Source organism: Podarcis tiliguerta (assembly GCF_965153285.1).
Source record: "Podarcis tiliguerta genome assembly, chromosome: 6".
In the NCBI taxonomy this organism is placed as follows: Eukaryota; Metazoa; Chordata; class Lepidosauria; order Squamata; family Lacertidae; genus Podarcis; species Podarcis tiliguerta.
This window is the reverse complement of record NC_139539.1, coordinates 95,009,965-95,026,366: the sequence shown is the minus strand read 5'-3', so window position 1 is coordinate 95,026,366 and position 16,402 is coordinate 95,009,965. Positions and strand designations below refer to the sequence as shown.

Sequence of the window (16,402 nt, the reverse complement as noted above, 5' to 3'; positions counted from 1 at the left end):
ACAACGCAGCCCCCGGTCACCCCAGCAAAATGCAAACACGAAAAAACCCCCAAAGCAACCCGACTCCCTTCCCCTGCCTCTTGGAGCTGTTTGCGACGCTAAGATTACATGTACCAGCGTGCAAGTTCATATGTTGTTTCGGCGAGCGCGGAGAAAGTTGCGCAAAGGCAGTTCCCGAGGTGTCAACATTTCGGAGAAAGCTCCTCCGCCAGCTGCGCGTCCTCGCTTTCCAGGACCTGCTTCTTGGAAGGAACACCCCCACCCTGAAAATCGGGGCATTTCTTGTTTGCATGGCCCTTGCAGCGAGACTACGCAGATGCATGAAGTGCTACAGGGAGACTGGGCTGCGATTCTCAAACCTTTGCTACAAAAAATTAAGCCCCCAGGAGCTCACTGGGCTTGACTTCCAAGCCAACACGGCTAAGTGGTGAGACCCCGGAAAGGGGCGGGAGGGAAGCCGGAGCAACGGGTGCCAAGAAGCGGCTCCCGCTTTCACTCTTGTCATCCAATTTTCTTTTTCAGACCGCCCCCTCCCCCCTTTTTTTTGCACGCTCCTTGCTTCGCATTGCACGACTCAAGCGCGGCTGCTCCTGAGGGGGGAGTCTGGCCTCGCCCCCCCGCATTGGCGACCCCGGGCATTTCTGCTCCAAAATGAGCGCCCTCCTTCCCTGTTCCAGCAGGAAACAACGCCCCCCCCCCCGCCCGCGCTTCCTCGCGAGTCGGCCTGCCTGCAGGGCTGCCCCAAAAGTCAAGGCAGCCGCGTGCGGGGAAGGGGGAGGGGAGACCCCCCCCCCCGGTCCCAGTCGGGGCACTGGCTTCGTCAGACGGGCTTGTTGCGCGGGGGGGGGGGGCTGCTGCTTGGCGGCCTCGGGCAGCTGCTCCTCCCCCTCCCCTCGGCGTCAGCTGATCCCGCGCCGGGAGGCGGGGCTGGCGGCGGGCAGCGCTTAAAGGGGGCGGCCGGCGGCGCCGCTTCTCTAGAGCGGAGCATGGCAGCGCCCTGGACAGACTGACCAGCAGCGCAGCCCGCCGCCTCCTCCGCCTCCGCCCGCCGCGCCTCCTCCTCCGCCGCAGTCGCCAAGGTAAAGCAGGGCGGCGAGGGACGCCGAGGGGGACGAGGGAGCCCGCTTGGGAGGGACCGGGGAGCCGCGCTGCTTTCGGGTCTGCTACGATGCTGTTCACACGGGGCGAGGGCGGAGCTGGCGGCGGGGAGGTTCAGCGCGTCCTTTGCCTCCCCGCGCATGGATAAGGGGGGGGACTCGGGGGGGGGATGTCTGGAAGCATTTGCCCCGTGGGCTTTTCGCCTCTGCCTCCCCCGCCCCTCCCCTTTCCTCTCCAGATGGGCCCGCTAAGCAGGTCTTGCTTCGTTTGCATTTCTCCTCAACTGATGGCATCCGCTTCTGTCTGTTTCGGGAGAGACAATGGGCGCTGTGTGCCCGGCAGGAGGCGAGGCGGGAGGGTCCCTTTCTTCTTTCACACGAAAAGCCGGTTTCTCCAACGCTGATCTGTGGGGCTTCCTTGTCATCGAGAAGCAAAAGGAATTTTTCATGCCTGTGTTTGAGTAACGTGGGGGCAGGGAGGGGGATTGCTAAATAAGGGCGAGCTTGAAAGAAGCTTCTTTTATTCTGCATTTCTTCCGCAATCCCTTTTTACTTTCCACATTTCAAAGGCATGGTAATCTCCAATCTGGCTGCTTTTTGAATTTCCAGGATCTGTAAAAACAAGAGTGTAAGTGGCTCCTGGGAGCCTGTGGAAATGCTCTTCAGCCCCGTGTCTTTGGGGTGGGGTCTCCTCCAGGAGGGGCGTGCGCAGGCGTCGCATTTCATCACTTACAGACATACAGAAGAAGCGAACACCCCCTTCCCTCTGGGTCAGAGGGAGACGCAGCCAGCAGGGAAAGAAGCCTCTGCCCCGAAACTCTCCAAGGGACCCACCTGGAGGGTCTCTGGGGGGCTTGTCTTTGAAGACGATGCCTGGAGCAGAGGAGGGCACAGTGGAAGGACCGAGGGGGGGGGGTCCAAGGCATGTGCCCACACCACGTCACCTTACAGATCCATTTGGAAAACAAATCCTCAAGTAAACGTAGGTGCCATCATAGGTCTGTAAGGTCCAACTAAAATGCCACATAACTACAAAAGCTTGTTCATTCCCTATCAAGAGGTTTTTGCAGTGTGGCTGTGACAACCACCAGTACTGTACACTCAGTGGGGAGCTGGGCTTGGACTCCCACCTCCTTATCAGTATTTGGAGTGCGGCAAACTTGGCTTTGCCTCCCTGGCACATGGGAAATGGCCCTTCGGTTGGAGAGCACAGGAAATAAATCCTCCGGAGAGAAGTTAGACACCTCAAGATAAGCAGCTTGGAAACAGTCGAGAGTGGAAATGGGGAGGCTTTGCACAGGTGTCGCCACTGCCTTTCCTAGAAGGGGACAGTTGGACTTGATCAAGGGAAACCAATGTGGTGCCATGCAGATGTTGAACTGTAACTCCCATCATCCCTGGCTGGGGCTGATGGGAATCGTAGCCCAACAAGCACTTTGGGTGTCCCTGGTCAAGTTTGCCATTTGTATGTACAATATCGCACAACATATATTTGTGCTGCGTATGGCTCAGGGCGGGTAGATGATCCAGACCTCAATGGAAGCATTCCTTTGTAGCAGTTTTTCCATGTGGAGCTACTTCATAATAAGTTTTTTGGGGGGAAACCAGTAGAAGAGCATACAGACATGTCTACCACTACATAGAATTTCCCACACAACAAAGAGTTCTGTCTGAACTCAAAAGCTTGCATAGCATCCTGGGTAGTGGAGCTATACAGACGGCCAGCCTCTTGATGACTATATCTGTGTAATATATTCTTGTTATATTTCATCTTCTACATTTTTAAGGAGTAAGCATAAAAGCTTCAACACTAAAAATAAAGTGGGGAGTTATTTTTCAATGGAAATTCATTATAGATATAGCTAACACTTTTCAACATAAAATAACTCTAGTCCCCAAAAGATTATACCATGATGGATTAATCTTCAAGGCGCTACAGGACTCTTTGTTCTGTCATTAAGGGAAAGTTGGATGAATGCAGAAGATAAAAGGGGAAATGCATAACAATTCAATGAAATTGTCTAATGAAGCATTGGAATGTTGTTTAATTGTTATTTTGCCATGCTTTTTATCACATACTAGGCTGCTAATGCACATCAATTGACAATACAAATTCCTGTGTTTGGAGGAACATTAGGTTTCCAGTGTTTCAATGTCAATTTTTTGTAGCTACCAGAAAAGTACTTTTTGTGCATCCCAAACTAGAGAGATTATTAGTGGAGTTCCTGTTTAACATCAGCTAGGACCCTACAGCCTCCACAAAAGGAGACCTTTATCCACTGCAAAAGTAGTTGGAAGTGTCTGTTCCCATTACAGTATGAGCCTCTGTGTCTACTCAGAAGTAAGCCTCATTTATTTCAGTGAGACTCACAGGGGAAGTGTGTGTACTGTACATTGTACAAGAAGATTGCAGCCCTAGTTTCTCTTAAGAAAACAGCCAAGTTACTGGATAAGTATTGCAAGTTCGTGATCTATTTGATTAAAGAGCAGCATACAAGCTCCCATTGGGAAGAACTTCTGATCTTGCGCCAGAGTGGTCAAGTGCTTCAGAGCGCTGGGAACCCTTCTGTGCTGTCCAGTGTAAATTCAGTACAGTGGAAAATATGCCATGCATATTTAAATCACACTTCCCAACTTGAGAAAGTTTCAGATTGGTCCAGGCCTTCCTGGAATCTCCTTTATACAATAGGTATCGGTTTCATGTATATCATGTTACAAGTATGGGAACAACACATTGCTGGATGGGACTCTCAGATGCTAAAAATAGTATAAACAGCAGTACCCAGTTTACAGCAGGATGGTGCAGCGGAGTTCATTTTTTTTAGCTTTCTGCAGAATTGAGTTGTTCGAAATGTATATCTGGGAATCATGAGCTCACATGGAATCTGGGAGTTTTGTTGTTGCAGCTGCCCCTGTGGAAGGACCTCCACATGCTGAATTATGCCATTACAAAAGTGTTTGGCACATGGGCAATGGCATGGTCACCACTGGCTTTCCCATCGTGCACAATATGTATGTCTTACAAGCATGTTTCCATTCACTCAAGGTAGGAGAGATTGTGTACAGGTTCTAATGGATTTGGAAAGTCTTAAGTAGATCGTTGAGACTGCCTTTTAATATAGTTTCACCAGTAAAATATATTACTTACACTGGTTTGTTGTAGTTTTCCAGGCATGATTCAAAGTGCTGGTTATTGCATACTCGTAAAACGCTTATAACTATGGCTGGGGAGGTGTATGCAAAGGAAGGGCCTGTAGCTTGCAAGGGCCTTTAAATGGATGTGTGTGCATGGAATACTTTGCAGAATCCCTATCAAGGCCATCCCCTGTCAGTACTGGAGGGCACATTTTACCCTTATTGTTGTATTGTACCCAAGTACAGCACTTAACTATCCCTCCAATTAATTAGTAGCATTTGGCTTATATGGGAGAAATAATACCTCACGTTACCCAGAGCCTGGGCTCAAAGTACCATCAGATGCTGTTATGTTCATGAGAACACCCTCCAAGGCCTTCATAACTCCTACCCTCTAACTCATCATAGCTTAGGAAACTAAATTAGTTTCTCTCTTTAGGAGACAGAGGAAAACCTTCCTGTTCAGGCATGCTTTGCGGATGGGAGATTTAATATTTTGCTGCTGCAGATTTTGCCTTGTACAATGCTTTTATGGTTTTTATGGAGGATCTTTATTGTGCATTGCCTCGGGCAGTTAATTTGGAAAGACAGTGACACATTTCTTAAAACATACCTTTTCTCACCTGCTCTAAAGGGTTTTTGGGGGGAGGGTTGCAGCTTGTGCAACTTCTTGGCATGAGTTTGTAGTAACAGCTGTTTTCAATTGTTAGCAAACAACTGATAGAACAGCAAGATACTGATATGACTCTAGAACAATTTAGATTCCTTATTTTAAAAATGGAAAGTGCAAGAAGCAGACAAATTAAAGATGGCAGTGACACGCAGATTCCAGTATTAAATTGAAAAGCACCACTGGATATGACACCCTGTGCTCTCTGAATTCCAAAGTGGGCATCACTCTCTCCCAGTTTTTCATATGATGAAAGTCCTAAACACCTGGCATTGCAATACCGGAAGTGCTAATCAGGGCTGAATTATTTGGGACTGAGTGCTTCTTTTGTATAAGTGTCCCAAGTTAGATTTTGGAATTCAGGCAATACTGCCAGCTCCTCGTTCTTTAACAGCATCGTTGCTCAACCCTCAACTGCGTATCACATCCTGACATACAGTAACTTATTTTGATTGACCCAACTGTGTTGACTGTGCAGTGTGGTCATATGTGTATATACCAGCAAAAGTGTAGCTTTCATGTCACATGAAGGTGATGCAAGTTGCCACTTCAAAGCATGGCTGTCTTTAGATTCCATTTGCCCATCCATGGCCTGATGTTCAGCCAGTGTAAATAGCTGGCAGCGCTCCACAGCTGGACTCTTAACTTGACTGGCATACTCTGCCTGGGTTACCAGAGAGCACTGATTGCAACTAGGAAAGTCTCCCTCCTTGCTTGTTGGCAGGACTCCCTTTCATGGACTCCTCCCCCCCCCCCCCCACTTTGCTTTACAGGCCTTCAGAAACAGCTTCTGTAGCCATGGCTACCTCTGCGAGTTCCCACCTGAGCAAAGCCATAAAGCAGATGTACATGAAGCTGCCTCAGGGTGACAAGGTGCAAGCAATGTACATCTGGATTGATGGGACTGGCGAGTTCCTGCGCTGTAAAACCCGGACCCTGGAGCAAGAGCCCAAGAACGTTGAAGGTAAGCAGGCGGGTTGGCATGTGCTTCTATCCTACCTGTGAAAAAGGACCGCAAGCCATGTTGTTGTTGTTTATTGAATTTATATACCACCCTATACCCAGAGGTCTTAGGGAGGTTCACAGAGAAGGTCAACATAAAAACCACAATATATATATAATCAAAATAAAAACAACAACTCTTCCCCCCCCCCCCGGTCTATTTGTGATGCCAGCTTCTTGCTCTGGCTCTGCGATGCCACCCTGTTTCTGGGCAAGAGCTGCCAGCCTAGCTAGTGACTGCCTGGTGACTAGGCAGCCCTGTTCAGGGAAGTTTTTAATGTGTGATGTTTTATCGTGTTTTAAATAATTCTGTTGAGCCACCCAGAATGACTGGAGAAACCCAGCCAGATGGGCAGGGTATAAATTATTTATTTTATTTTATTTTCTGCATTGAAGAAGAACCTGGCTCTTTCCCTGCTCTGAAACATTTTTCCATTGGGTAAAAAACTGAAAACGAGCATGGTGGGGGTGTTTTTATGCGTTTTTATGAGTTTATAGTGCATTCCAGCTCCCCAGCCAACAATGTTTACTACAGTCCTTTGCACACTTACCTGGGAATAAGGCCTGAACACAGTGGGACTTGCATTTGAGTAAACGTGCGCACCAGGAAAATGTCAAAGTTGTCTAGTGGGATAAATGGGTTGTCTGCCAAAGTTCAGTTCCTTTTTGTGCCAGATGAACCGAATGTTGGTGGAGGAGAAAAGGTGGGGAAGAGGTTTGTCTACATTTCACAAAGAAGGCAAAGTCATATCTTTTTCCTTTTAATTCCCTCTAAGACAAGTAGAGCCAAAGTGACTTCAAAAAATTGATAGACTTGAACTTCAGCCTAGGCCCTACGCCCCATTGATCAGAACCATTATCCAGTGATTCACTGTTGACTCAAAGCTTGGGTGGGTTGGTCACCAGTGTGCAGTGTAATCCTATGTATTTCTGCTCAGAAGAACACACCGCTGAATCTAATAGGACATCATAGGACATGATTCCCCTCAGACTTACAACTTTTGTGCTAAGCTTTTTCCCCAGACTCAAAACAGCTGAGCTGTCTGTCCCCCTTCTGCCCCCAGGACAGGGAGCCTGTGACCTCCAGATGCTGTTGGATGGCAGCGCCTCCCATTCCTGACTGGACCGAGTTGGTTGGCGCTGATGTGACTCTCCACAGCATCTGGAGGGGGCGTCCCATCCTCAATGAGGTCTGCTGTCTTGCAGGCTGTGCTGTGATTCTGAAATAAGCCCAACGCGTTACACCTTTAGAGGATCCTGGGAGGATAGTTTGTTTCGGTTTCTGGGAAATGTAACTCTGTAAACTACCATTCCAGGGTTGTGGGGGCTCCCTGATCATGCCGCTTGCTTGTTCGCTCAGTGCCTTGGTGTGCCAGTATTCATCCCTGATCTTGTGAAGGTGGCAGGAAGCAAGGGGGGGGGGGAGAGCCATAAAAATTTCCACTGCGCACAGTGAGTTGGCCTTTTGTTTGCCCCTCCGAACAAAGCGGCCTCCCCAACACAATAAACAGCATTAGGATTTCTTCACATGTTGCCATGGAGCTGGCCAGAGATGGTTATGAAACCCGCAGAGCATGTATGGCCAATTAGAAGTATTTAGTCGAGTGCTTTGTTTTCATTCTGAAGAGCGAGCGGCTGGCACTGCTTGGTTTAAATCATTTCGCCACCTCAAGCATATGAAAGGGATCAAGCTGGCTGGATTAACCACTTTAATGCCAATTCAAATATGATTATACCGTTTGCTCATTCTCTCTCCCGCCTACTCTTAATGCCTGTACCTGGGCCCACTCTCACGCACACATCCTGCCCTGGAGGGAACGCTTTGAAACAGAGCAAAACCAGACTTCTGGCATAAGGAACGCTGTGGGGTCAAGATCTGGGAGGGGGGGGGAGCAGAGGCGCCTGGGGCAGGATCTGAAGCCCTGGATTATTTGCAAGCACAGCTGCCCAATGTTTTGAATCAAGTTTCTCTATAAACCTGAGGATGTGGGGCTTCCGCTTTTAATACAATGGGTTCTGGAGCATCCTAGCTCTGAGCTGAATGGCAGGTGCTCTGCTTGGATTCTCTGATTTGTTGTAACAAGCTGTTGGCATGAAATGGTAGCATAGGAACATGGTCACAGACACCAGTGGCAAGGTATGGCATGCTAGTTTCTCTGTTTTGCCGGGGGGGGGGGGGGAGGTGTCAAGCTGCCGCCACCTTGGGCCTGTAACAGATCTTCAGTATTTCCCCTGTTAGGTGGAAAACCAACTTAAACTGTTTCCCGCATTGATGCAGAAAATCCCCTTTTTGTACACATTTTGTACACATCCCCTTTTTGTACACATTTTGTACACATTGCAGGCATCTTCCTAAACAGCTGCTCCAGAACATGATAAATCCCAAATGCACATTTATTCTGGATGCAACTTTCCTATTCCTCACAAGCAGGCCTCATTTCAGCTATAGCGGTGGCAGCACAGCCAGTTAGCATAGATTCTTTTTCTGGGAAGTAGCCGGAGTTTATCGCTAAGGCAGCCTGTGCTTCTGCTTCCAGATCTGCCAGAGTGGAATTTTGATGGCTCTAGTACCTACCAGTCTGAGGGCTCCAACAGCGACATGTACCTGGTGCCATCTGCCATGTTCCGGGACCCCTTCCGCAAAGACCCCAACAAGCTGGTGCTCTGTGAGGTCCTGAAGTACAACCGCAAGCCGGCAGGTATGTCCAGCGCGGCTCCTTTCCCCTTCGGCTCTGCTCTTGATAGGAAAAAAAGAGTGCAGAAAAGGCTGCGCTTGGGAGAAATGAGGAACAAGTCATAGTAATACTTAGGAAGTTCAGGCCCCGTCAACCTGAGAATGGGAGCTAGGAGATATACGGAGCTTGTTCTTTTTTTAAAGGACAAAACAAATTCACAAAGGTTGGTATCTGGTGTCAACAGCTGCTAGCTAAGATGAATAAGGGAAACCTCTGTGCTTAGAGGGCAGCATAACAGAGGACAGGATTCCTGGAACATAGGAACTTATTTCCCATGAGACATTAAGCAGCACTTTCAGGTTGTGACAAAAGATTTACTGTACAAATTAAGGATAAGCAAATTGTTTGTTTTCAATAAGATTTTTATTAAGGTTTGCCCATAATACAATAAGATACCTGAGAGATAAAATGAGAAAAAGAAGCAAATGAAAAAGAGAAATAGAAGTGAGAAAGAAAAAAATAAAGAAAGCAGAAACAGAGAAACATTAGCAACAATTACAAAAGAGGGACTTTGATTTTCCATCTGCTGGTCACGTACTAGAAGAAAATAGAATTATTTAAAACAATCAGTCAATGCAAGCAACTGTCTACTCCACTTTCTGATAAACAATATTTCCTCTAAGTTACAAGTTTCCCGTAGTCATTCATTTCCTTTTCTCACGGAAAGTCCAAAATAAGCAATTTTTCTCCTCCCTTCTTGAAGCAAGCATTTTGATCCTCTTTTATTTTCATGCTTTTCTATGTACAAGAGTACATACACTGTCAGAGGAGAACTTGATCTGAGTCGATTGCAAGTGTTTTATGCTGTAAGCGGCCCAGAGTGGCTGGGGCAACCCAGTCAGATGGGTGGGGTATAAATAAAATAATAATAATAATTTTTAACCCTAGCATCCCTATATAAATGTAACAGGTAGTCTTACGCCTTTTTGAAAGAGAGAAATTTAACATTTCCTTCATGGATCAAAGCAAAGGTCTGTCTAGTCACCAAGCTTGTGCCCTCCAGATGAGGATTTGGACTATAGATGGTGCTGGGTGGGTTTGATGAGAGTTGCAGTCCAAAACATCATCCAGGGGGCACCAAGTTGGGGAAGGCTGATCTAGACCAACCTTCTGTGTCCAGTAACCTCAGCCATTTGCCTCCGGAAGCTCACGGTGCTGGCGTAATGTTGGCAGAAAAGCCAGTAAACATCAGATGCCACTTTCATCCACAAGACATTCATTCTTCCAGCTGCGTCAGCTGATCTGTTGGGTGCATGCATAGCTCCCCCCATGCTTCTTTCTCGCAACATATTGAACACAGCCATTCTTCTCTTTTAACCACTGCCTCGCCTTCCTGCAGAATCCATTTGCAACTAGGAGCCATGACACTGTAGTTACCATGGTGATAACACCGTTGCCAAGGTGACATTTCAAGCACTCCGTTAAACATAACTGTTTGGGTTTGATGCCAGTGTTCAAGATAGTTTAGCTGCAAAGTTCAGATCCCAGTTTAGCTAGAAACTTTTTGAATGGAATTGGGCAATCTGTCTCCCAGCTTCCATTCTTACTTAATATGGGAAATGAGCCTAGTGATCCACTTTCCAGGATAACTTTGTGGTCTAATTGGAAAGAACCACAAGATGCTCTGGCCTTTACTAATAGATTGCAACACTTTCTGCAGTTCTGAATGGGGTTATTATGTTTTGCTGATCTATGTTGCCCTGATGTCTTACAATATGGTGAGGGATGCGGGTGGTGCTGTGGTCTAACCCACTGAGCCTCTTGGGTTTGCCAATCAGTAGGTCGGTGGTTCAAATCCCCATGATGGGGTGAGCTCCCACTTCTTGGTCCCACCTTCTGCCAACCTAGCAGTTTGAAAGCACGCAAGTGCGAGGAGGTAAATAGGTACCACAGTGGTGGGAAAGTAAACAGCATTTCCGTGCGCTCTGGTTTCCATTACGGTGTCCCATTGCACCAGAAGCGGTTTAGTCATGCTGGCCACATGACCTGGAAAGCTGTCTGTGGACAACGCTGGCTCCCTCTGCCTGAAAGCGAGATGAGCGCCACAACCCCATAGTCGCCTTTGACTGGACTTAACCGTCCAGAGGTCCTTTACCTACCTTTTACCTATGATATGGTGGTATATATTCTTAAACTCTTTTGTAAAGACTCTTGATGAACCGTCACCCGCTAGCATTTCCCCCATGCAGTGGAGAGGCATGAGAAAACTACCTGCAAGTTCCTTCAGGCAGAGCTTGTGGTATGGTACAAGTAATACTAATTTGCCTTACACACGTTTTCCCCCCAGAAACAAATTTAAGGTCCACTTGTAAAAGGATTATGGACATGGTGTCTAACCAGAACCCCTGGTTTGGGATGGAGCAAGAATATACTCTTCTGGGAACAGATGGACATCCCTTTGGCTGGCCTTCCAATGGCTTTCCCGGACCACAAGGTAAAGATGCTACAAAGGAAGACCACGGATGGTCTTGAGTTCCTAAGAGCAAATTGCAACCTGCCGCAGCTTAGCAGCAGAACTTGTGCTTTGTCTGCACAAATGATGGGGGTTTGAAGTGGCAGTTGGTGCTGAGCTGGGTGGAACATTGGCCTATCTTGGCAGAAGGATATTCACTATTGCAAAGTGTGGGTGATAAAATTGTAAGGCCTTTGTTCACATGCTAATGGTGGGACTTTGAAGTTGCTCCACGTTGCATTTTCCTCTTAGACTTGCATGTGTACAGCATTGCTAAGGACACATCACCTCTAGGCTGAGCACTTTCAGTGCAGTGCAGAATTACAGTGGTACCTTGGTTTACGAACTTAATCCATTCTGGAAGTCCATTCTTAAACCAAGGCGTGCTTTCCCATAGCAGCAGGGGACTCGATTTACACTCAACAGGAAGCAGAACATGTTCTTATTCCAAGGCAAAGTTCACAAACCAAAACACCTACTTCTGGGTTTGCAGTGTTCTTAATCGAAGTTGTTCATAAACTAAACTGTTCTTAAACCAAGGTACCACTGTATTAATTCCATGGTTTATGTGCCACCTTTCAAGGCAAGGCCATCAGTTTGCATAAAATAGTAACTGCACAGTTTGCCTTACTGCATGGCTGGATGTGAGTGGCAGAGACACAGTTCTTAAGGTTGCTCCCACCACATCCCTGCAGGTAATATGCAAATAAGAGTCTGAGGCTACATTTGATGTAGGATTCAAAGATGGCATTTAGAAACATTTGCAAAAGAAAAGAACAGTGACCAACTTTGGCTCCACCAAATATATGAGCCGGATGAATGCCGGTCATGATTCCTGCAATGATATTACAGGAGCACCCTTTGCAAAAATGTATAGTCATGTGCTGAACATGGTGGTTAGAGATGCTGACTCACCCGTGAACTCCTCTTCCTTCTGGCATTCTGCAGGGCCATACTACTGTGGTGTTGGAGCAGACAAGGCCTATGGCCGAGACATTGTGGAAGCCCATTATCGAGCCTGCCTATATGCCGGTGTGAATATTGGAGGCACAAATGCAGAAGTGATGCCAGCACAGGTAGATATTGGAGCCAAAATCCCGAAACGAATGTTGGTCTCTCTGCCTTGGGGTTCTTTGCAGGTGTAATAGTGTACAAGGTGAAGGCTGTGAACAGCATCGTGCAGACCAGTTTGCGCCTCCCTTTCTCTAGGCCAATCCTGATTTGAAACTGTCTTCTCTCTTCTGTAGTGGGAGTTCCAGGTGGGCCCTTGTGAAGCCATTGATATGGGAGACCACCTCTGGATTGCTCGATTCATCCTTCATAGAATATGTGAAGACTTTGGAGTCATTGTGTCTTTTGACCCCAAGCCCATTCCTGGGAACTGGAACGGAGCTGGATGCCACACCAACTTCAGCACGAAGCTCATGCGAGAGGAGGGAGGCCTCAAGTGAGTGTGTCTTCAGACCTGGGGAGTTTTTTCTTAGGAGAGGATTAGGAAGACAGATCTTGGCAGCTTCAGGCCGTACACCTTAAAAAACATAGTGCAGCCACTTGTTCCAAAAAAAGCCTTCCAAATTCTGCAGGAATTTAAAATACCCAAGCATGCAGATATATCACGACAATATACAAAACAGAAAGGAGATTGGTACATTTTAATCTGCCTGTATTTTTCCTCTTCTGGTACAGAGTATGACTAGGCAATAGGGGAACTGCATCGTTTTGCAATAGCCTACTGCTTTGATATTATCGGCTTTCTTAGCTGCTGTTGTTGAGAAATATCTTTGTGGTTCGGAGGCTCAAAAAAAATCTATTAAAGAATTAACTGGTGTCTGAGCACGTGTCAAGAATGGGGCTGTGCGCATGTTGCAGTTCTATGGGTCTGGAGAGGTGCCAAATGCTGCAGTGAGCAGAACATCCAGTTTCCCTTTTAAATGCACACATGCTATTTTATTTTATATGATTTTTTAGAATAGGTGGACTTCAGCCACCAAATACTAGATTTGCTTTCTGTGTTTCTAAGGAATTGCAGCACACACACACACATACACACACCCTAACTCCAATAATAGTGACCTGTGGCCTTGAGCAAAAGTTGACTCTCCCGATGATGTGCTAATGCTGTCCTGCAACTAAAGAGATTTGGTGGCCCCCCTGGCAATCTCAGCATCCTGCCTCTTCTCCTTTCCACAGGCACATTGAAGAAGCCATTGAGAAGCTGGGCAAGCGCCACCAGTACCACATCCGTGCCTACGACCCCAAAGGGGGGCTGGATAACGCCAGGCGCCTGACCGGCTTCCATGAGACGTCCAACATCAATGAGTTCTCTGCTGGGGTAGCCAACCGTGGGGCCAGCATCCGCATCCCGAGGAAAGTGGGCCAAGATAAGATGGGCTATTTTGAAGACCGCCGACCCTCCGCCAACTGCGACCCGTACGCCGTGACTGAAGCTCTCGTCCGCACTTGTCTCCTCAACGAAACTGGGGACGAGCCCTTTGAGTACAAGAACTAAGTGAACTCTGTCCCACACAGGAACCCACCCATTCCCTTCCCCCTTCTGCATTTTCTAGATGTTAATTCTGAGGGCATGAGATAATACCATGTCTGTGCCTCCCCCAAATTTACCCTCTTGTTTCTTCTGGGTGGAAGAGGGAAGTCTTAGTCTCTTTCAGTGTTTATTCTGTCGTTTGAGAGGCCAGGAAAAGGAAGAGTAGGCATTAGCGGAAACAGTCCCCAGTTAACCACTATTTTTGTCTAATCCATCTGTATGTCTTGACAGGATTTCGGGCACTTCCAAGGACAGACAGCACAGTGGGGGGGGGGGATGCTTAAGAAAAATAGGTGCAAGGCCCATTTGTTGTGCTCCTCGCCCAAACGTGCCCTTTGTGAGCCCTGCTGAAAGGAACAGGAGAGAGGCAGAGTGAGGGAAGCCTTTGGCGCATCATTTCTTCACTTCAGTGGCGCTTGAAAATTGAGGCGTTCCGCAGCTCACCATGGAAAATAGGAAGGTGGCTTAACCCATACCTAGCCTGGGTCCACACCCAATCTCTCTCATGGGCAGAAGGGTGTTTTAATAGCCCCTTATTATGAGATGGAGGGGCATTATGGCATGCCAACCGTGGGGCAGTGCTGGGCATTCTTGCAACCTGTGGTCAGTTGTCGTCCCCACAAGACCAAGTCTTATTCAAAAGCTGTTGCAACATGTTTGATCTGTTTTGGAAGCTGTCTTGACTTTTCTGTTTCTAACACAGAGTGAAGTAGTATTTTTATATTTTAATGCCTGAAAAGGAAAAAAAATGTTTGTGTTTCTTTTCTTTCAAAAAGGTCCACTCAATCAGCCATTTGCAAAAAGGCTGAGTTTGCTACAGGTGTCTGTTGGTTAAGACTTGCGTACAGGATCGAGGAAGGGGGCAAGGAGAAAAGATGGGGAGGGGAGAGAGGAAAAAAGAGCTGCATGTTTCACCTTCAAGAGCAGCTTTGATGGCTTGTTATAAGCAAGGGGTATCCGTTTACAAGTTTATAAGTGAAAATAGGTATTAATTTTTTAATTTAAACTGGAGCCACCGGGGTTGTCTCAGCAAGGCCGCGTGCAGCTAGTTGTGGCAACAAGATACAACCGTGCTTCAGACAAAAGGAGTTGGCTGGTCAACTTGAACCATGTTATTTGACAAGTATTTGGCGGGGGGTGGGGGTGCGGGAGCAGGGTCAAGGAGTGTGTTAAAATCTCCAGTAGGATTTGCATGTTGGCTTTTGATGACTGCACCAATGAAGAAGAACAGGTGGGAAGCGAGGTTTTTAGAGATTTTTAAATAACATGTTTTTAGGGGTTTCTAAAGTTGTAAAGTTTGGCAGAGGCCACCACTGCTCCTGTTAGGTACATCCTGGTACATCCAGAAATGCTTCTGCCAGGACTCCACTAATAAAACAATAGTTGCGCTCAGAGGTAATAATGCTAGTGGGTTCAAACGTTCCGGGATTTTGTACGTTGGTATCTTGGATGGTGCCAATCATCTTCCGCTGCATTTGGACTTGAAAATAGGGTGGGGTTTTTTGTAATAAAAATTTAAAAATCAAACCTAGTTGCAATTTTCTGCCTCCCTCTTTTCCATGTCCCCCTGTGTGTACTTGACTTAATTCATACTGGGGGTGGGAAACCTCAGCTGCCGGGGGCATTCATGGCTGCTGCCCCTGCGCACAGCAGCAGTTCTCGCCAGACAGAGTACTTGCCCCAAACCTGGATCTAGGCATCCAAGGATTATCCTTTTTTTTGTGTGTGCCTACAGTTTCCTTTAACCAAACAAAATCAACATTTTTGTCATCGAGGAGAATTCACTGAGCAATATGCAGAAAAAAAATCCTCCCTACGGAGTAACATACGCTCATCCATCAGGTTATGATTAGTCAGCATGACTTTGAAGAGCAAAGAGACTCCCCACAGAAGTGTGTCTGGCCCCATGCAATGTTTACCAGTGCCGAAGATGCACCTCTTTAGTCTTTTATGATTTAAATTTATTTTAAACTTTTTAATGTTGCATTCTAGATTATTGTAATCCAACCTGGGGCCTTAGAGTGAAGGGTGGGTGGTGATGATGATGATAATAATAATAATAATAATAATAATAATAATAATATAATGGTAATAATGTGATAATAATAGTTTAATAATACAGATTAATATAGGCCAAAGTGTGCTTATCCTCACTTTCTCATATGATTTGATGGCCTAAGAATGCCCAGATCAGGCTAATGTTCTCCTTAAAATGTGGTGCTCAGAACTGGACACAGTACTTCACTTGTGTCCTGACAAGTACATAATGGAGTGGATCTATTACTTCTTGTGATCTGGGCTCTATGCTTCTGGTAATACAGCCCAAGGCAGTGATAGCTGTTAAAAGCATGCACATTTCATTGCTGGTTCATTGATGCACAGTTTGTGATCAACTAAGATGCCAAGATCCTCTTCATATGTGCTGCTGCTAAACCAGGTCTCCACCATCCTATACTTTTCCCCTTGATTATTTTTTTTTTAACCAATGGTACCTAACTTCAGGTCTTTACATTTATCGCTGTTGAATTTCATCATCTTGGTTTCAGCCTAGTGTTCCCACTTGCCAAAATCATTTTTAATTTCCATGGTGTTAGCTATGCCCTTGTGTCACCTGCCTCTCTGAATTAGCATTGCCCTCTTGTCATTTATAAAAATGTTGAAAATCACAGAGCCTGGGATAGCAACCTGTAGCACTCCACTCAATGCAGGCGTCCCCAACCTGCGGACCTCCAGATGTTTGGCCTACAACTCCCATGATCCCTAGCT

At 46.7% G+C, this 16,402-nt stretch overlaps 2 protein-coding genes across 3 annotated transcripts in view; one reads left to right on the top strand and one right to left on the bottom strand.

Moving 5' to 3' along the window:
- The window catches only part of RGSL1 (regulator of G protein signaling like 1), a 40,260-nt gene extending 39,452 nt beyond the window's left edge, over window positions 1–808 (bottom strand). The window contains exon 1 of the mRNA XM_083446484.1: window positions 115–808. The gene's annotated coding sequence lies outside the window, so the exon portion shown is untranslated. The remainder of the gene's footprint in view (window positions 1–114) is intronic.
- On the top strand, window positions 8–15,167 carry GLUL (glutamate-ammonia ligase). 2 transcript variants are annotated; one of them, XM_083446532.1, is made up of 7 exons: window positions 8–427; window positions 5,676–5,866; window positions 8,442–8,603; window positions 10,927–11,073; window positions 12,040–12,167; window positions 12,339–12,538; window positions 13,282–15,167. In XM_083446532.1, the coding sequence occupies exons 1-7, from the start codon at window positions 30–32 to the stop codon at window positions 13,598–13,600; spliced, it is 1,545 nt and encodes a 514-aa protein (XP_083302658.1). In that variant the 5' UTR covers window positions 8–29; the 3' UTR covers window positions 13,601–15,167. The 2 variants fall into 2 exon arrangements, with proteins under 2 accessions (XP_083302658.1, XP_083302659.1); XM_083446533.1 differs by lacking the exon at window positions 8–427 and adding an exon at window positions 915–1,079.
- The last annotated feature ends 1,235 nt before the right edge of the window (window positions 15,168–16,402 follow it).

What these genes read in the sequence shown, in the direction of transcription:
- GLUL (XM_083446532.1), top strand. Translation starts at nt 30, where the DNA reads ATGCAAACACGAAAAAACCCCCAAAGCAACCCGACTCCCTTCCCCTGC. An exon ending in AGAGCCCAAGAACGTTGAAG is followed by an intron (nt 5,867 to 8,441) that starts GTAAGCAGGCGG and finishes TTCTGCTTCCAG; the next exon opens with ATCTGCCAGAGTGGAATTTT. An exon ending in TGGCTTTCCCGGACCACAAG is followed by an intron (nt 11,074 to 12,039) that starts GTAAAGATGCTA and finishes GGCATTCTGCAG; the next exon opens with GGCCATACTACTGTGGTGTT.